This window comes from Psammomys obesus, unplaced genomic scaffold (genome assembly GCF_907164565.1).
Source record: "Psammomys obesus unplaced genomic scaffold, mPsaObe1.curated_primary_1811, whole genome shotgun sequence".
Classification (NCBI taxonomy): domain Eukaryota; kingdom Metazoa; phylum Chordata; class Mammalia; order Rodentia; family Muridae; genus Psammomys; species Psammomys obesus.
Window position 1 is genome coordinate 5672765 of NW_026585687.1, and position 22214 is coordinate 5694978.

Sequence of the window (22214 nt, forward strand, 5' to 3'; positions counted from 1 at the left end):
ACAATATAGCCAACATCAAAATAAACATAGAGAACTTAAATCAATCCCACTGAAATCAGGGACAAGGCAAGGTTGCCCACAGTGTCCATCTCTTCAACACGTACTTGAAGTCCCAGCTAGAGCAATAAGACAACTAAAGGAGACCAAGGGTATAAAAATCAGAAAGGAAGAACTCAAAATACTATTATTTGCAGATGATATGACAGTATACATGAGTGACTGAAACAATTCAACCCGAGAAATTCTTTAGCTGATAAACACCTTCAGCAAAGTGGCTGGATACAATATTAACTCAAAAACCTTTCCCTTGTACATGAAAGACAAAAATGCAGAGAAAGAAATTAGTGAAACTACACCCTTCAAAATAGCCACAAATAACATAAAGTACCTAGGGTGACTCTAACCAAGCAAGTAAAAGACCTGTTTAAAAAAATCTTCAAGTCTCTAAAAAAAATTAAAGAAGATATCATAAGATGGAGAGATCTCCCATGCTCATAGATCGGTAGGATTAACATAGTGAAAATGGCCATTTTGCCAAAAGCAATCTACAGATTCAATGCAATTCCCATCAAAATACCAACACAATTCTTTACAGACCTTGAAAGAAAATATTAACAGCTACATTTGGAAAAACAAAAAACCCAGAATTGCCAAAGCGATTCTGTACAACAACAGATCTTCTGGAGCTATCTCCATCCGTGATCTCAAGATGTACTACAAAGCAATAGTAATAAAAACAACATGGTACTGGCATAGAAACAGAATGGTGGGTCAACAGAATCAAATAGAAGATGCCAAAATAAACCCACACACCTACAGATACTTGATTTATGATAAAGAAACCAAAAACCATACAATGGAAAAATACAGGATCCTCAACAAATGGTGCTGGTCCAACTGCATGTCTACATGTAGAAAAATTCAAGTAGATCCATAATTATCACCCTGCACAAAACTAAAGTCAAAGTGGGTCAAAGACCTCAAAATAAAACCAGACTCACTAAATCTGTTAGAAAAAAATTAAGGAAGAGCCTAGAACTCAATGGCACAGGAAACAACGTCCTGAACAGAACACCAACAGCACAGGCTCTAAGAGCAACAATCAATTAATGGGATCTCATGAAACTGAAAAGCTTCTGTAAAGCAAAGGAGACTGTCATCAGAACAAAATGACAGCCTACAGTCTAGGAAAGGATCTTCATTAACCCTATGTCTGAAAGAGGACTAATTAATATCCAGAATATATGTAGAAATAAAGAAGTTAAAAAGCAACAAATCAAGTAACCCAACTCAAAAATAGGGTACAGAGCTAAACAGAGAATTCTCAACAAAGGACTATCTAATGGCAGAGGAACAGTTATAGAAATGCTCAACATCCTTAAGTCATCAGGGAAATGCAAATCAAACTGACCCTGAGATTTCACCTTACATCCATCAGAATGGCTAAGAGCAAAAACTCAAGTGACAATACATGCTGGAGAGGGTGTGGATAAAGGGGAACCCTCCTCCTTGCTGGTGGGAATGTAAACTTATACAACAACTTGAAAATCAATCTGGAGCTTTCTTGGACAATTAGGAATAGTGCTACTTCAAAATCCAGCTATACCATTCCTAGGCATATATCCAAAATATGCTCAAGTATACCACAAGGACATTTGTTCATTCATTTCCATAGCAGCTTTATTCATAATAGCCATAACCTGGAAACAACCCAGATGGCCTTCAATGGAGGAATGGATACAAAAGTTGTGGAATATTTACACAATGGAATACTACTCAGCAAAATAAAAACAAGAAAATAATGAAATTTGCAGGCAAATGGTGGAATCTAGAAAGGATCATCCTGAACGAGCTATCACAGAAGAATGACACGCATGGCATATACTCACTTATAAGTGGATATTAGATATATAATATAGGATAAACATACTAAAATCTGTACACCAAAATAAGCTAAGCAAGGAGGAGGACCCTGGGTAAGATGATCAATCCTCACTCAGAAAGGCAAATGGGATGGACATCAGAAGAGGGAGAAAACAGGGAACAGGACAAGAGCCTACCACAGAGGGCCTCTGAATGACTTTACCCAGCAGGGTATCAAAGCAGATACTGAGACTCATAGCCAAACTTTGGGCAGAGTGCAGGGAACCTTATGAAAGAAGGGGAAGATAGAAAGACCTCGAGGGGACTGGAGCTCCACAAGGAGAGCAACAGAAAGATCTGGGCACAGGGGTCTTTTCTGAGATTGATTTTCCAACCAAGGACCATGCATGGATATAACCTAGAACTCCTGCACAGATGTAGCCCATGGCAGCTCAGTCTCCAAGTGGGTTCCCTAGTTAAGGGAACAGGGACTGTCTCTGACATGAACTCAGTGGCTGGCTTTATGATCATCTCTCCCTGATGGGGTAGGCCACAGAGGAAGACAATGCAGCCATTACTGATGAGACCTGATAGGCTAGGGTCAGATGGAAGAGGAGGAGGACCTCCTCTATCAGTGGACTTGGAGAGGTGTATGGGAGAATATGAGGGAGGGAGGGTGGATTTGGGAGGGAAGATTTGTGAGGGAAGGTATTACAGCTGGGATAAAAAGTAAATAAACTGTAATTAATATAAAAAATTAAAATTAAGAAAGAACTCATATTTCTTTATAAATTATAATTAAAACAATTCAATACACACATACATATTAATCTCAGGTACATAAGCACATTTCATGAAATGTGGAAGTGAAGAAAGATGTACAATAGATAATAACATTTGTTTTGCATGTGACAAGAAATCTAAGCAGGTAATAATGGTGTTTCTTTATAAGCCTGTTGACCTGAGTTCTAGCCCATGGAGAAACACATATAGACATATAGACATGTCCATGCAAAGTAAAATGGAAAATTCTTTTAAAGAAAAATTATTATTAAATAAAGTATTTAATCATATAGTAACTTCTCCTGCTATTAAGATCAAGCTGTTGTGTAACTCTATGCTAGAGTTGTATTTGTATTACCTAAGAGATTGCCAGACTTTTGTCTACTAGCCTATTTTCATCCATTCAAGAGATGGATATGTTGCTTTCCTTTCAACAAAGTAGGGCAATTATCAAATGGTATTTTTCTAAACTTAAGATGATTTAAGTTTAAAAATTTCATAAATTGGGTCCCCCAACAAAAGGACAAGACTTATTCCAAGAAACAAAGAATTTCAAATAAACTGAGTAAGGAGGAATACTGTATTTAAATACACCACCTACATTTTTTATTTATAAATGATTTTGTAAGTATAAATTAATAAAACAGTTTGCATTTATAAATATTTTCACATGTAGTAACTTGGTATCAGTAATATAACTGAAATATGTTTTTATACTTTCCACAAATGTGTAAGTACTTACCACCATTAACAGAATATGATCTATTAATTGGAAAATGTGGAACATCTCCTTCATTAATTAGTCTGAGATCTTGTTCTCTTTGTAACTCCCTGATTATCCCATCAAGAATGCTTTCTTCTTCGTCATTGGTTTGCTGTCCAATTACCTGTTCTACTACCTCACCGTCACCTTTATGAGACCAAAGATAAAAAGTCAGAAATATAGATTACATTTTATTATACCTTAATATGGTAAAAAAAATTAAGCTTAATCTTACAAGTAAGCTTAATCTTAAATTTATAAGTTTCTTAAAAGTAAACTCATAAATTGTAAGAGAAGCAATTACAAATAATTTAATATGGAAATAAAGTATAAATGAAACATTTTATGGGAATTAAAAAATATGTAATGATTTAGCAATTGCATTTTGTTTAACCAATAGTCCTAAATGAGACATTAATATCAAGTCATATTAAGGAATAACTATAACGGTCAAGTTAAATAATCCATTTTAAAAATAAATTTTCTATGTATTATATTCCAAGGACAAAATCACGAATTAGAGATTTGAATATTGGATCTTACACTGCAACCCACCTTGGCCTGGAATTCATTATATAGTCCTGCATGGCCTTGAGCTCGTAATGGCAATCCTGCCCCAGCCTTCTGAGTGTTGGGATTACAGGTAGAAGCCACTAAGTTTGGCTTAAGTACTGTATAAACAAGCTTGGGCACAGTTAACCTAAAATTTTCGGTGTCTTTCTTTTATGAAAAATTTCATTCTGAAATAAGTTACAAGTATGGTCTCTTAAATAAATAAATAAATAAATATTTTTCCTTCTTTATATGCCAGTGTTTTAACAAGTAGAAAATTAACTTTATGATAAACTCAAATTTAATGTATACTTCTGAGAGAAAACGTTTAACTTTAATCTTTCTTAAATGCATGTCAATTTTTGTCTTGTCTTGTAATTAGATCAAATGCTTTTTGACAGTAATAAAGCAGTTCTTATAAGAAATTAAGTATGCTAAATTTTAAGTTTTTATTTAGATAGTTTCAGTTGGATATTGTTTATTATTTACACTTTTTCTTTGGTTAATAAATATTAAATCAGAGGAACCAATGTTATTTCATTTCTCTATAATTTTTTACTTCAATTTATTCTATAAAAGCCTTACTTTCCTAGCAAAGAAAAAATTCAAAAGCCAGGTATAATGGCACATGCCTGTAATCCCAACAGTAAGAAGGCTAAGTATGACAGGAGAAATGAAAATTCCTAGCTACCCCAGATTACATAGTGAGATACTGTCTAGAAAGAAAGAAAGAAAGAAAAGAAAGAAAGAAAGAAAGAAAGAAAGAAAGAAAGAAAGAAAGAAAGAAAGAAAAATTAAAGAAGGAAATAAAATTTTATTTGCAAATATGAAACTTACTCTTCTACAATTAAATGAAAATTTTTAAGTATTAAACAGATAAAAAGGTATTCTATGGAAAAGGAAGTAGAAAAGACAGTCTATACAGCTAAACATCTATCTAAAGAGACCAGGCTCCTTCTCTTGGGGTCATTAACTGGGAGCTTCCAAAATGAACTATCAATACTATAATCAATATAATTTAACTAATTACGAAAGCTTAATATAACAAAGTAAGCTTAATCATTACCAGAAGTCACCCTGAAGAAAAACTTCATACATATGGTAATGGTTTCCTACTGTGGTAGATCAACAAATTATCTTTTGGGCATTTTGCTATTTGTCTTAAACCTCTTACTTGTGCACAGCAGAGCTAAACAATGAAAAAACTACTCTGATAAGCTGAAATACGCAAGGAAAAATTAATGGAAATAGTACAGAATGCATGTTATAATCTATTCCAGAATTCAGTGAGAAGTATACATCTGTAATGTTTTACATCGGCTTTAAGACATTGCATACCATTAGCCACATATCCCAACTGTGGAATAAGCTGTTCATCTTTACAATTTTCCCGTCCTGGTACCAGTCGCTGAAATTTTGTAGGATGAGGATTTCCGTCGACATCCACCAAGAATGGGGGAGGCATGAGGTGAGGAGCTTGTTGAGTTTGCTCATCCAATACATAGTTATTGGCATCTCTGATAAGTGGTCGATAATCAGTGTGGAAGAACATCTGATCTGGAATCTTTGTGACAGATATTTTGTTAGTGGTTAATATACCAGAGAATGTAATGTCTGGGTTCTTATTTTCATTCTTATAGCACATATATTTTGAAAGAGACAATTTTTACCAATGACATAGCTAATAGATTTCTTGTCTATAAAATTCAATGATTTGCATTATTTTGGAGATTTCATATTATTTTTTCCTAATTACGATGAGTAAGGTAACAATCTATCAGAAACTGAATATTTTGACTTGAATTACAACAAACACACAAACCTATGAGTTTATTTTTATTCAAGTAAGAGTAAATGAAGTATAATACACATGGTGAAAGATAAATATCACCCAAATCAACAACATTAAAGGCTAATACTAGTATTGACCTGACCTCAATTATGGTGAAGTCTCTTCCCAGTATAAGATTCCACAATCTACCCCAGACTCATAGTTAATAAAATACAAAGAACCAGTTGGGTGTGGTACAGCATTCCTTTAATCCCAACACTTGGGAGACAAGCAGAAGGTGGCAATAAGTTTGATGCCAGCTATTTAGCAGAAAAACTAAGATGTGGATGGAGGCCTATACACATGACCTAACAAAGTTAAACCAAAACAAGTTAAACAATTTAAGCAGATTTATAACAAGCAACAAGACTGAGACAATCAGAAAATAAAATCTACTAAGTTAAAAAAAAAAAAGAAAACAAAAAGCAAAAGAACAAACCTTTTGAATTCTACCAGACCATTAAAGGATTAACAACAATGCTTCTCAGGCAATTACATAAAATAAGAAAACAAAAGAATGCTACCAAACTCTATTTATAAAGCCATTACAGACTAATATATAAGATACTTGCAAACCAAATTCAAGAACACATAAAAAACATCACTTAGCATGATCAAATTGGCTTCAAATTAGAAGAGATGACTCAATATAAATAAATAAATAAATGGATGAATAAATAAATAAATAAATGAATGAATGAATGAATGAATGAATAAGCAAGCAAGCAAGCAAATAAATAAATAAATAAATAAATAAATCATATGAGTAGGCTCAAGGACAGAAATTTTATGATCATCTCATTTAATTCTGGAAGGCTTTTTACAATTCTTACTATGACAAAAAGCCTTGAAGAAACTAAGAACAGAAGCAACATATCGTGGGGTTGGAGAAATGGCACAGCAGTTAAAGAGTGCACACTTCTCTTCCAAAGAACCCAAGTCCATTTCCCAGAACGCACATCAGACAGTTCACAACTGCCAGCAACTTTAGCTCCAGGGAGATCCAGCACCCTCTTCTACTTTCCACAGGCACTGCATTCATGAGAACATATCCTCCACACACAAATATACAAATAAAAATAAAATCTTTTTAAAAAAGAAATATGGGGTAGAGAGGTGGTTCAGCAGTTAAGCACTGATTGTTTTCCCAAAGGACTAAGGTTCAATAACCCACCCACATGGTGGATTACATAGAGATACATTTGTATCTCCAGTTCCAGGAGATCTGATACCTTTTTCTGGTCCCACTGGTACCAGGCATTCATGTGATATACAGACATATATGCAAACAAAACACTCATACTCATAAAACATATGAAAAAAATTAAAAAGCATAACATATCTCAACATAATAAAGGATATCTCTAAGTACTGTCAGTAACATCCAGAACAAGCAGACCTATTTTCTTCACTTTTACTCAATAGAGTGCCTGATGTTTTAGAAGATGAGAGACAGATATGAAAGTGATACAAATAAGAAATGAAGAAACTGAAGTGTCTTTATTTTCAGATAATATGACTGCATAAATAACGGACTCTAAAGACTTAACAACATGGGGTTGGCAGAGATGCTTCAGCATTTAAGAACACCTGTTGCTCTTGCAGAAGACCTGGGTTCAATTCCCAGCTCCTGCAAATTGGTTCACAACCATTTGTAACTCCAGTTCCAAGGGCTCCTCTTCTAACTTCCAAGGGCACCGGGCAGGCATATGGTACACATACATACAAGCAAGGAAAACACCCATACACACAAAATTAGTGAGTCTAATTAAAAAAAGATTTCTGCATAAAAACTCTAGGGCTGATAAATATTTTCAGAAAAGAGGTAGAATATAAAATTAATGTAAAATAATCAGCCTTTCTTTACACCAATGACAAACACACTGAAGAAGAAATCAAGAAAACAATCCCACTCATAACAGCCTTAAAAAAAAAAGAAAAGAAAAAACCTAAAACACCTTGTGATAAACGTAACCAAGGAAGTAAAAAATTTATACACTGAAAGCCTTAAAGCACTGAAGAAAAATGTTTTCTTTCATATATGGGCCTTAGGTTTCATTCATATATATATATATATATATACACATAAAATACAAATGAAGAAGTGAAACTATCTGGCGGACTAATTGGGGAAAGAAAAGGGAAGAAACGAGTATATGCTCAATATAATATACAATATATCCTTGTATGAAAATCTCCTTATGCAATACAATGCCATGTTTCATGAATACATACAATGAAAACATTTAATTCTAAATGGTACAACCATAAATTATTACCTGCAACAAATTTATGTGTACCAACCTTTTCGTAGTATTTACTGCATCCAAAACCAAACAGCAACAAATGCCCATGAGAATCTGTGCAGGCAAAATGGTTTCCATCTGGTGAAAATTTACAATCAAACACTGCCCCATGACCTTGGCCTTCAATCTGAAATTCAGAGGAGTCTTTTAAGTCATAGTAATTAATAGTCCTTCTCATATTTTAAGCAGGCAATATTATCTATCTATGTTAATATCTCCTGCCTAGTCCCTTGGATTCTGTGATGAATCACCATTTCAATGTACTCTGGATTCTGCAGACAGAACCCTAGAGTAAACAGTAAATCTCTGACATATAATTATGGAAAATAAAATTATGGTGGATGCAAGAACAACTGGACCTAACATAAAAACTTATGAAATATTAAATGGATGAATGAGGAGTTAAAAGGATCTGCATAGAACCAAATTAACAAAGGTGCTATTCAGCAACATGAAGTTATTTTTATATCTTAAGCTGCAGACAATTAAGCAGTTAAATAACTATCTTAAAATTAAACAGTACCAATAATCAACTAACAAATGGCATGGTATTATTAATGATCAGGATCTATGTAAAGTCTGTAGAAGTGAGCTCAAAGGCCCATCCACAGTTTAGCATTGTTTAGTCTGAAAAATTCTTATGGAAAGGATATGAGTATGTTCATTATGAAAGAATGGGGGTTTACTGACAGATATGACAAGCACTCAATGTTTTATGTGGTTTGTATTAGATTTATATCATGATCATCTATATCAATACACAATATTCTGTCCAAAAAAAAAAAAAAAAAAAACAACAAATAAAAGAAACCACAGCCAGGTATAGCAGTGCACAGCACACATGTAAACCAAGCACTCAAGAGACAGTGCAGAAGGATCAGGAGTTAAAGGTCATCAATGGCGACGCTGAGAGTTTGAGGCATACTTGGGCTACATGAGACGCTGTCTCCTCCAACAGCAACAAAAACAAAACACGTATATATACTAATCTATATTTTCCAATAAATTTGACTATGAAACTCACATAGTTAAGTGTACACCAGAGACAGATACACGTATTTTTCTAATTATAGATTGAAATTATAACATCAATTATACTTAATCAGTAATAGTGAAAACATTGATCTTTTGGCATTTCAGCTTACATTTTTAATCCAATTATAAGGAATTTGATTGCAAGAATTTGGATGTAGATTTCAGAATTTGAAAAATGCCAACACCATGCTAATGAGCCATGCTGAAAGGTCTACTTCTGAATTATTTCACTGACTTAAATGTAAGATGACAAGCTGTTTCTTTATCCTAGGCTATTGATTTATCAAAAAGCAAAGTAAGATTTAATATGAATTTTATATACACAAATGTCTTACCATATTAAAGTAATTTCGAATTTTGGTCCCTTGGTCAAGATCCCAAATAAAAATGTTCCCATCATGACCTGCTGAAAGTATGATCCTTTGATCAAATGGATGTGCTTCTAGTACAAATACTTCATCATCATGCCCCTATGATGAAAATCAACATTAAAAATGTAAGAGCAACACCAGATATCTGGCTTCTTTATTCAAAAGATCTTGAGTACTACAAGTCTGGTTGAGATGAATTAATTCATACCAATAGAATAGAATTGGAAACTTCATAATTATTCTAGTTAGAGGTCCCTAAATGCACAACTACTGATTTTATAAACCTGATTCACAGATAAAAGACACAGAAAGATGATTAATGATCATTAACCACTGAAAAGTAATTTGGAGATCTAAGACTTCATTGATATTTTTTAAAAGCCATGGAAAATACAATAAACAGGGTGTGATGGCATATGTACTTCCATCAGTCAAAGCATGGATGTAGGATAATCAAAGGCATTTGGGACTACATAACATAGAGTCTCAAAGTAGAATAGAAGTTGGAGGACAGAGAAAGAAGAAAAGATAATTTAACAGAATATTTCACCAACATCCACTGGCATAGAAGACCCTGATTGGTTCCCACCTAACATTCTCTATCATTGGTATCTGTAATCTCAGAACTCAATAGGCAGAGGTAGGAAGATAATAGGTCCTAACTATGTAGGACAACCTTACCTCAAAAAAAAAATTAAATGTAGACTGGCCAAAAATATACAATGCAAAGATGAACAGGGAAAATTCCATTAAAGAAAGTACTATCAATAACTTGAAGACAACCAAAATTCCTCCCTATAATTACTAAAAATGTTCTTTCTATTCTATAACTAAGACCTTTGGTCAAGAACCATCTTAACAGGCAGTATTTGTCAATTTCCTAAAATAATAGTCAATAAAGCATAAGTTGATATTGACAATTCAAATGATAACAACATATACTATTTCAGAGTACATCAGGAAAAAGTCTCTCCCAGATCACATCTGATCACTGTTAGAAGTAGACAGTGGTAGGGACATCTTGGACTTTTCATAATCAGCTCTTATTTGATTAAAAGTTTTTTTTCTCTCTCTTAATAAGCTGCAAGGAGAAATAATGTTTAATTTTTCATTGAATTCTAATGCCTAATCCAGAAAATTTTACATAATAGATGCTCAGGAGGCATTGTTCGAATGGAGGAGCTTCACGCCCCACTAAGACCCTAACATAAACTGTTTGAACCAATTGGTAGAGTTCTTTTCTAGCATCACATGCCCTGCAAAGAACTACGTGATGGCACATGGATATAATATAATCCCAGCACTTGAGAGAAGCCAGGAAGAACAGGAAATTGATGGTTATCACTGGCTAAATAAAGTATAAGGCTAATCCGTGCTACATGAAACTCATCTCAGCTTCTTTTTTTCTTTTTTTTTTTTAGTTTTTGAGACAGGGTTTCTCTGTGTAGCTTTGGATGACCCGGAACTCTAGCTTCCAACTCACAGAGATTCACCTTCCTCTGCTTCCCAAACGCTACAATTAAAGGTATGCACCACCACCACTCAGCTTCATCTCAGTTTTTAAAAGGTGAATGAATGAATGAATGAATGAATGAATGAAATAAAGACAGAAAAAGAAAATTAAATGGCTTTGTCTGTTTCAAAGACTAATTTTGTCAGTAAAATTCAGTGAAAAAAGACAGTCAACCCATAAGAGTGTCACTAAAAAAAAAAAAAAACACTTTAAAGTAATTATGAAGATAGAATTTTAAATACATCTACTAAATTACAGCTAAAACCCTTAAAGCAGTAAATTTAGAAACATGGATGTGTCTTATCTAACTCATTGGATACTAGCCATATGTGGCTACTAAGCATTTTAAATACAGGTAGTACAAATGGAGCTGTTTTGTATGAAGATTGCATGAAAAGTAAATGCAAAATGTTTCATTACCAAATCCTGCTTTAGTTCCAAGTAGAAATTATAGTAGTTTGGAAATATTAAGTATATTAGTGAAATTAGTTTCTTTTTAATTTTGGCTACTAGAAAAAAAATGATATTATATTATGTATATGGCTTATATTTGTTGTTTGGAATATTAATCCAAACCAACACTTCCAATTAAAGAGTTAAAGAAAGAATACAGATTATTTTTTTTGGTTTGATTTATTGACTAGTTGACAGGTGTTGAGAAAGATTTTCATATGTAGCCCAGGTTAGCCTGGTATTCAATATGTATCTCAGCCTAGACTCCAACCTGTGGCACTCCTCCACCTCAGCATCCTATGTGCTATGATTATAAACAGAGCTGAAGATTATCACAAGTATTTGAATAGGGATGAAAGCAAGGTAAAGTAGAAAGTGAGTTAAGTTTCTAGTCTAAACTGTGCCACTTAATACTACACTAAAACTACATGACATTCACTTGGATTTGTCTCAGTAAAATGCTTATGAATTGATAATGAAAGCAGAGGGGAGGAAAGGTCAACGCATAACATGATGAACCAACAAACAACCCTGCCCACCTGAATTCTATTACTTTCACAGATGTAGCAACCTTCTATTATGAGAAATATATTTAAAAATAAAAAAGCACTATCTTTTTACCTACTTCCTGCTGTTTCCTCTACTTCTTACATAAACTGACCACTGAAGAAAGAAAAAGTAGGATATACCCCTAAAATGATAAAAAATCCTAACTTTTGCTAAAACAAATTATTGTACACTTAAAGACACATTAACATCGAGAAATGGATAAATACTAGCCTTAGAAGTAATGTTAAAAAATTATTCTTGCTTTCAGTGATGTATCATGTGTTAGTTTTATCTAGCAGATATACCAAAGGACCCCCAAAATATTCTTCAAAGACTAATAAGTCATAGAAAGGAAAGAAAAACTTCAATGTCTTCTTCCTAGAATAATAAAAAGAATAATAAAAAGACCTCTTTAGGTCTTTTTTGAGACAATGTCTCTCTATATAGACTAGACTGGTCTCAGACTCCTAGGTTCAAATAATCTTCATACCTCAGCCTCGTAAGTGTTAGACCTACAACATACCACTGTATTAGCTTAAATAGTTTCTTTTCCTATTAAAAAGTATAATACTTACAGATAAAGTATGAAGAAGCTGCCCTGTGACAGAATTCCAAACTTTCAAAAGGAAATTGTTCACTGCTGTGATAACAGTGGTGTCATAACGATCCCAAGCCACCATAGTCACCTTCAGTTTAGTGACTTTGTCTTCTGCAGATGTCAAATTATTCCTAATGGAATAATTTGAAGTATTAATATCTTGTATAATTTAACAAAGGTAAACACAAAACAACAAATATGACCAATTTTTCTAGGAAATGGAAAATGATTAGATAAAAAAATCTAAGTATTCATTAAAAAATAAGCTGCACCCCATTGTAGAATACTACCTATAAATTGATGCCAGTGAAAGCAAAAAAGTATGGAAGACAAATAGTTGTGCTGATTGCTGATTAGCTTTTTGTCAATAGAATACAAGCCAGAGTCATCAGTTGAGGGGGGGACCTCAGTTGGGAAAATGCCTCCATCAGACTGGATAAGACTTGTCTTGCTTTTGGCTGTTTAATCACAGCAATAGGAACCAAGCTAATTCAATAGTTACTTGAAAAATTGAAGATTAAAAATAACTCTATATCTTAAAAAATAAAATTCACAGTACGATCATGTTGGCTTCCAGGCAATGCAAAAATGTACAGTAGTCATATTATCACCTTAAATATTACTTTAAAGAAAGAACTAACTGACTTTCTAAATACGTATCAGGAAATTTATTGACTTAAATGGCTGACATTAACAATATCTGTCTATGACTATAAAAGTCAGTTTAGTTTAATAAGAAAGTCAATTTAAAGGTCAAACATGAAAAACCTGAATTATCTCAAAGACACCAATATATCTTCTCATCAGCATTACCCTGCTGAAAGCAGATACTGATTAAACGCATATATAATGCTGAGTATAAATGTCAACAGTATGAACTACAAGGGAGGCCTTAGTAATTAGAGTAAAAGATAGATTTGTAGTATTTAATAAAAATAACTCTTAAAATACAAGTATAGATAGATGTAAAAAATGACCTATGAAAATAGCCAGAAAATAACTCCATGGGAATCAACAAAACACAGTCAATGAGAGCATCGCAATAGATCACAATATCATACAAATCCACAATGTTCTAGTTAATCAATAGCAAAGGAACAGTTCCCAAGAGACAATTAAGTTGCTAAGATGCAATTTTCATGTCTAGTAATTAATTTCAAACAAAAAATTATATTCAATTCAAAGGATGATACAACATGGAAGACCCCCTGAAATATCTATTATATATTTTTATCCACTCATTTTGTTTCGTTTTTTTGAGACAGCCTTTCTCTATGCTTAGCCTTGGCTGCCTTGAACTTACCCACTCGTTTTAGTAGCCATATCTAGCACTATAGTCTTCCATTCTTGTTGTTGATATTGCCATATTCTTGCTGTTCCATCTCTACTTCCACTAACAAATCTTAAGCTGGAAAAAAAAAGTTAAAATAACCTTGTTACTTTTTCCAAAATTCATCAAATTTTCTTGATTATAAAATAAGTTACCTTCATACACTACTGAGATATGTAAAATAGGACACTAATTTTAGGAAAAAGTTTGGCAGTTCCTAAAATGCTAAACATAAAGTTATTTTTCGACCCAGCAATCCTATTCCAGGTACATAGCCACCATAGATAGATAGATAGATAGATAGATAGATAGATAGATAGATAGATAGATAGATAGATAGATAGATAGATAGATAGATAGACAGATAGGATAGATAGATAGATAGATAGATAGATAGATAGATAGATAGATAGATAGATAGATAGATAGATAGATAGATAGATAGGTGAATAGATAAATAAATAAATAAGACGCTAGTCTATACAAAATGTATATGCGAAGATTAAAATTTTAGTAGAAAAGAACAGTAATATGACTGCTGGCTTATGATGCAGCTGGGCATGCTGATGCATGCCTTTAATCTCAGAACTCAAGGAGGCAGAGGCAGGCGGGTAGCTATGAGTTTGAGGCCAGCCTGGTCTACAAAGTGAGTCCAGGACAGCCAAGACTACACTGAGAAACCCTGTCTCAAAACAGCAAAACAAACAAAAGACCAACCAAACAAAAAAGAACATGGCTGCTCTTGCAGAGGACTGGAGTTCAGTTTCTAGCACCCATGTCCAGTAGTAGTCCATGAAGGCCTATAACTCCATGTGCAGATGATCTCATCTCCTCCATGGGCAACTGCACTCAGGTTCACATACCATTTTGAAACACACACACACACACACACACACACAATTAAAAATAAAAAGACGTGCTAGAGAGATGGCATCAAGGTTAAGAGCATGTACTGTTCAATTCCCAGAACCTATGGCAGGTGGCTCATAATCTCTTTTTAACTCTAGCTCCAGAGGATCTGATCTTTCTGGCCAGGCTCCTTATGTACCCACACATATGCTGACACATATCCATGAGTGCGCAACACACACATTTAAACACACACAATTAAAAATAAAAAAATAAATATAAATAACTTGTAGGAGCCCAGAGAGGTGCCTCAGCAGTTAAGAGTAGTTGCTGCTCTTCCAAAGGACCTGGAATAGGCTCTCAGCACCTATGTCAGGTGGCCTACATATACATGTAAATGAAGCTCTGGAAGATCCAAGCCCTTATTCTCGTCTATGCAGGGATCCACATACAGGTGGCTAATGCGCACGCACACACGTGCGCACGCACACACACACACACACACACACACACACACACACACAGAGAAAGAGAAAGACAGAGAGAGAGAGAGAAGAGAGATAGACAGAAATAAATTTAAAAGTCGTTTACGAATAGTAATATGGTTAAATTATTCTTAAATTTTATTTTAAGGTATTGTAATTCTTAATACAGATAAGCTGTGGATCACTATTATTTGCTTTTATATTTCACAAAGATGGTCAAAGTACATCTTTGTAACTATTCACTGTTCAAAAGTACTTAGAAATAAAACAAGTTACCACAGAGTTGTCATATGGGCATATAGATAGAAATGTAGGCTAACTTGATCTACTTTGTACAAAATTTTAGACCAGCATAGACTATTACATTTTGGAGTCAGATATTTTGGAGGGCTCTCAGCTATCTGTTCATAATGTCTGGCTTTACAGAGATAGGTGATGAATCTTATGGACAGTAGAGACTGGTGATACAAACGTTCAGAGGATGTCAAAATAAATAGGAAATCTGGAGCCATCAGGAAAAGCTCCAAGTACAACGTGAACCTTAAAAACCACATGAGACATAGACAAGATAGACTCAGGAGGGAGAGAAAGGGAGGCACAGAGAAAGAGTAGGGGAAAAAAGAGAAAAGAAGGGAGATAGGACATGTAGGAAGGATAGGAAAATAAGGTAGAAGGATAGGAATGATGTGAGAGAAAGAATAAGCAAAGCAATGGATGAGACAGTATCAAACTATGAAATAGGAACAATGCATAAAGCAATAGGAAAAATGTACAAATTCTTATGAGAAAAGAAGGTAGTTGTCTAAGCAAAATTGTACGGAGTTTGGAAATGCCAGGTTAGTATTTAAATTTATTCCAAAGCAACAGAACAGAAATGCTAACAAAAAAAAAAAATTCTGAATAGAACAAATGTTTACTTGTCAGGCATACTAATCAAACAATACAATTATTGATTTAGTTAGGTGGTAAACAAAAACAGAAAAGGCAAAGTAAACAACAACAACAAAAGAACTCAGGAAGACAAAGAGCAGATAGACTATGGTCACACCTAAGTTAAAATTTTTAAGAGAGGCAAGTTATCAAGGAAGACAGACCCGGAATTTGTTCCTCAGTGACTAAATAAAGTAGTTCTTTTCTGCCTCATGCACAGTGTCTTTAAGGTGAGAAAAATTCTGAGCTACTCTGTCTAACGGTGAGAAAAACTCTGAGCTACTCTGTCTAACGTTTTCTCCCTGTGAGAGAGCATCAGTACAACCTGCTTCTGCTGGCAAAGACAACATAAAACAATCTCCTTCTTCACAAATAAATATTTTAGGCTTTATCTTTAAAACTAGACAAACGATGCAAGTAACCAAGATCATCTTAAAACAACAACAAATCTTTGGCAGTTAGTGAAATTATTAGGGTACAATGAGGAATATCCAGAACTACAGGAGGTGGGTCAGGGCACGAACTCATTTCTAGGTCTGACTGCAGTGACTGTAAATTGAGCTTAAGTAGCTAAACTTTAAGAAAGATGATGTGAAAACAAATGCTTAGCCTAGAAAAGAGGAGGACTCTAGGGAAGATGCTTAATCCTCATTCAGAAGGGCAAACAGGATAGACATCAAAAGTACAAGAAGACAAAGAACAGGACAGGAACCATCCACAAAGGGCCCCTGAAAGACTCTACCCACCAGGGTATCGAAGGAGATACTGAAACTCATAGACAAACTTTGGGCAGAATGCCAGAATCCTTATGGAAGAAGGGGAAGATAGAAAGACCTGGAGGGGACAGGAACTCCACAAGGAGAACAACAGAGGCAAAAATACCTGGGCCCAGGGATTCCTGCAGAGACTGATACTCCAACTAAGGACCATGCATGGAGAAGACCTAGACCCTCTGTTCAAAGGAACCCCTTGGCTGCTCAGCTTCCAAGTGGGTTCCTTAGTAAGGGACACAGGGGCTGTCTCTGACATGAACTCAGTAGCTGGTTCTTTAGTCACCTCCTCCTGGGGGGGTGCAGCTTTGCCAGGCCACAGAGGAAGATGATGCAGCCAGCCTTGATGAGTCCTGATAAGCTAGGGCCAGATAGAAGGGAAGGAGTTACTCCCCTATCAGGGGACTAGGGAAAGGGCATAGGGGGAGAAGAGGGAGGATGGGCGGGACTGGGAGAAGATGAGAGAGGGGGCTACAGAGGGGATACAAAGTGAATAAATTATAATAAACAAATATATAAATTTAAAAAATAATTTGTAAGTGTGGTTCTTGAGATGACAATGTCTGGATATCAACCAGCTTGGTTTGGAAGGAATAGTAAAAAAATGTCAAATATATCTTTATACAAGTATGTACTCCATAATTACCTGTCTCCATTGTTACAGAACTGAACAGCAACAACTTTGTCCTAAAATATAGAATAGACTTTTGATTAAAATGAACTTATGTGAAAAATAAAGTGTCCCTAAACTTACATGCAAAAGCTTTACAAAGTAGATTCTATTTTAATATGATTCTTATTTTAAAAGCTCATTTCGCTTAAAAAGATAAACTGCTGAAGCCTCAAACAATGTACAAAATAAGTTTGTGGTATTCTGAAACAAACTAGACATAAACAAATCTGCTTATAAATCATATCAAATGGTGAATACTTCTGAATAGGTACCACTAGATTAAATCCTCCCTAAGACAATATAGTAATAGAAGAAAACACCTTAAAACAACTGAGTTCAAGCTGGGCATGGTGGAACATGCCTATAATCCCAGCACTCAGGGAGGTAGAGGCAGGTTGCTCACTATGAGTCGGAGGAGAGCCTGGTCTACAAAGCTAGTTTAGGACACCAAGGTTACACAGAGAAACCCTATCTCTGAAAACCAAAACTGAGTTCAACGAAGCTTCCCAATTGTATGATTTGTACAACTTCATAAAACTACTTATTTACTTCCATTTTCCACGTGTTCTTTTAAATGTTATAATGGATTCATCTAACATTCTGAATTCTATACTTTTTATGCAATGATTTAATTTTTTATACAAAGATGAGATTAAAACCAAACTGAAATTATTAATGCTTTTTGCTTTCTTTGTATATGAAACTAAAATATATCCTCATACACTATACTCATTTTCACAATACCCAGTTATCAAACTACCCTTGAACTTTAAATAAAACAGTAACAAATTCTTCATACTTAATGATTTTAATTTTTAAAAATTCTTAAGCTATCTACATACCACATATTTCTGATTTACACTGTTTGTGGTATCAATATGGAATTTACTGATAAATTCTGAATTCTCACTGACAGTTACCATAATTTTGGATGTCCTGAAGAAATAATACAACTTTAACAACTAACATAATTGGCAGACCACTGGTTTCAATGGGAGATTTTCACTTGATAATACTTTGTGCTTATCTGAGACCCTGCAAATAAAACTGCAAATCAAATTTTCTTCATCAGTTCCCCGTTAATTCATTCCTACTCATGCATTCCCTCTTCTCTCAGTGTTCTCTGAACTAAACTGTGCTTATACACACAGTGTTGAGGGGATTTCCTTGGCATGCTAAGTTCAAATGGATGTCTTACATCAGTGGTCTCACAATGAGAACTTTGAATATTTCTAACCTTTTCTCTTGCACAAATTAAATAAACTTCCAATATTTGGCATCTAGAATATGAAGCAACAAGGTGAGAGCAAGCTGGATTTGTTTATGTCTAAAATCAGACAGTTCTCCAAGGGAGAAATGCCAATGGTCAATAAATATTTTAAAAGGTACTCCACATTCTTAGCCACCAAGGAAATGCAAATTAAAACTGTATTAAGATTCTATCTCACCTCAGAATAGTCAAAGTGACTATGGCACAGAAAAGTAACCCCTACACTGCTGATGGGATGTAAAGTGTTAGAGGCGTCATGAAAACTAGGATAGAGGTTGCTTGAAAATTCAAAAGTAGCACTAACATATGACCCATGGATAGGACTCTTTTGTATTATTCACACAAATAACTCAAATTCAACCCACCACAGAGATGACTTGGACATCTGTGTTTGCTGATGCATGACTCACAATAACTAGTAAGTGTAACGATCCTGTATGTCCATCAGCAGATGAATGGGTAAAGAAAATTTGGTACATACATATAATGAGATTTTCTCTATTCATAAAGCAGAATGAAATCATGACATTTACAGGAAATTGGATGGAACTGGAGATCACTGGGTTTAGCTAAGTAAGGCAGGCAAAGAATGTCAAATATATTTTCTCTCATACACGGAATCTAAACTTATATATATACTTGTTTATATATACATGTATTTATGTATGTATGTATGTATTTGTGTGATATGAAAGTAGAATACTATGAGAGAAGAGAAAGAAATTTAAGAGTATAAGAGGAATAAGAGAGGAGAACAGGGTATATGAAAATTAAATCAAAAGAGAGAAAGGGGATAACTTGAAAGAAGAAAGAGAGGTGGAAGAATGGCTTTTCAGTAAGAACAAAGTATAAGATCGATGTATGAAAATGACATTGATCTGATTACTTTGTATGATAAATAAAACATTAGTAACAAAAATAAATGAAGACTGCTATTCCTAAGGAAAAAGATTAGATTCATTGAACCTTTGAAGACACTGTGAAAAACATACAAAAATCAAAAGGCTCAATTCATAATAGCATTTTTCCTATGAATATACTTAAAATGCCTTTTAAGTATACAAAACCTTTTATGTATAGTCAAACAGGGATCACCTTGTGTACTAAAACCATAATAATTCCAGAATTTTACATTATGTTCATTACTAAAGAGGTATCTTGAACTAAAAGTTTTAATATGCATCTATATTAAAGATTGGTACACATAAGAAAAGATAAGAGAGGAAGATTAAAATATAATGCAATAAATACAAGTGTCTTTTTTTTTGCTCTTACCGTATGTGATTCTAATTCAGCAATTTTCTCTGGTATCTCAGAACCCAAATAGTATATTCTAATAACATGGTCAGTGCTACCTGTTGTAATGAACATACCACCTGGAAGATTAAAACAAAACAAAACATATAATATCAAGGCACTCCTTTAGTTGTAGTTAATTCTTTAGTTTGTATTAGTGTCAAACCTTCAAGAAACATGTTGTTTTACAAATACTAATGTCATATTAATACTTCAAAGAAAAATAAAATTCAAGAAAAACAAGAGAGTTGTGCCAATAAACACAGCTATAATCCTAGCTGGTGAGGAGGCTAAAGCTGAAAGACAACAAATTTAAAGTTGGCCAGGTCTTCAGAGTGACTACAATGCCAGCCTGGATAATTTAGTGAGATCTTGCATCAAAAATAAAGGGGGGGGGGGGATGAGACAGCTCAGGGCACAAAGGTTTCTGTTGGCAAGCCTTATGATCTGAGTTCAATCCTCAAAACCCACATAGTGGAGGGAGAAAACTGACTCCCAAATGTTGTACTCTGACCTACCCAAATGTGCCATGGTACACACACAGGCACATATACACATATACAATAAATAAATAAATGTTAGAAATTAAAGACCTCCCAGTTTAAAAGGTTAAAGAATTAATTAATAAATAAAAAATGAAAAAGAAGACTCTAGATATAGTTCAGTGGCTGGTTGTTTCCCTAGCACATTCAAGGTCCTAGGTCCAAATCTAAAGTGTTGTATAAGACAGAGAAATAGATAAGACAAGCTTATCCTTTACCTAAAAAAAAATATATATACTAATTATACATTAAACATTGGCTTACTGATTAAAAACTAGACAAGTCAAAGCTTCTAAGAATTAACTATATTTTTATAAAAATACTATGATAAACTCAAAGATTATTTTTTTTTCTCAAAGATTATTATACCTACAATCATTTTACAATATCTTATATGTGAAGTCGAAACTATGTATACTTTCTGTAAAGTCATGCTAGGAATTTTATATTAAATGGGGGAGAGTTTGGTACTATGCACTTTGGCTAATGGGTATTTGGGTTGGAGACTGTTTATTGTTTGCCAAATAAAAAACTAGCATTATATAAAAAATTAAATTAAGAAAAAATATTACTGTGCACAACTTAGTCAAATAGGTTTGTGTAGCTTAACATATGGTTTACAACTTCAATAGGCTTAACCAAGCACACAGACTTTTTCTTCATAAAAAAATTAAATCAATCATGGATAATATTGAGTACTAAAGCATTCAATTTTGATACATACCAGAACTGAAAGATGAACAAGATATCTGAACTCCAGGTCTGGATCTCTCAGTAAATTTTACTGGGCGATCTCTGAAGAATAAAGTACATGCTTTTAATTCTATCAGGCTCATCTGATAAGCAAAAATCTTAGCAAACTAACAAATATTGATATACTTGGCAACAATATTATTTTTAAAAAGCTAAAGAAAATAAGCCAATAAGGGCTATTATATTTGTAGTTAAAAGTGTTTAACTATATAAATATAATTTATGACTTCACAATTTGACAATAATTTTACAAATGTATTATTTATTGATACTATTGTAAAATGTTCAAATACATCTTTTACATTTCAGTCTCAATATTGATTTTAAAAGATATTTATTCTAAAATCTCTTATCAAAATAGGTATGTATGTAAATATACACAGGAGGAAGAGTTACATGTATATACTTCAATACTAGAATGACTATACCAAAGTAATGAAGACATACAAACTTGATTTTTTACAAAATTCCAAAAATTTATTTAAACTTACCTAAACTTCATTGTTTTTACATGCCATTGCCAGAAACAAATTGTTCCATCAGCACCAGTAGAAGTGAGGTATCTAGTTGTGCCTTTAGTTGATGGACAAAACTTGAAAAAAAGAATTCAAATAAAATATGAAGTTTTCCTGTTCAAACTTTTGAACAAATATAGCCCATAAATCATTTAAGAATTTCAGTATTAGTCCAGTGAGATGG

General features: G+C 33.8%; 1 protein-coding gene across 3 annotated transcripts in view; it reads right to left on the reverse strand.

Moving 5' to 3' along the window:
* Brwd3 (bromodomain and WD repeat domain containing 3) overlaps positions 1-22214 on the reverse strand; it is a 114755-nt gene that overhangs the window by 48467 nt on the left and 44074 nt on the right. For 2 of the 3 annotated variants that reach the window (XM_055592705.1, XM_055592699.1), the window contains exons 9-18: positions 22007-22107; positions 21487-21557; positions 20200-20300; positions 17628-17668; positions 13921-14025; positions 12595-12748; positions 9469-9603; positions 8097-8225; positions 5300-5525; positions 3389-3556 (exon numbers count right to left, since the gene is read on the reverse strand). In XM_055592705.1, coding sequence (XP_055448680.1) covers positions 3389-3556; positions 5300-5525; positions 8097-8225; positions 9469-9603; positions 12595-12748; positions 13921-14025; positions 17628-17668; positions 20200-20300; positions 21487-21557; positions 22007-22107 — 1231 coding nt within the window. The remainder of the gene's footprint in view (positions 1-3388; positions 3557-5299; positions 5526-8096; positions 8226-9468; positions 9604-12594; positions 12749-13920; positions 14026-17627; positions 17669-20199; positions 20301-21486; positions 21558-22006; positions 22108-22214) is intronic. The other variant, XM_055592700.1, reaches the window with a different exon arrangement.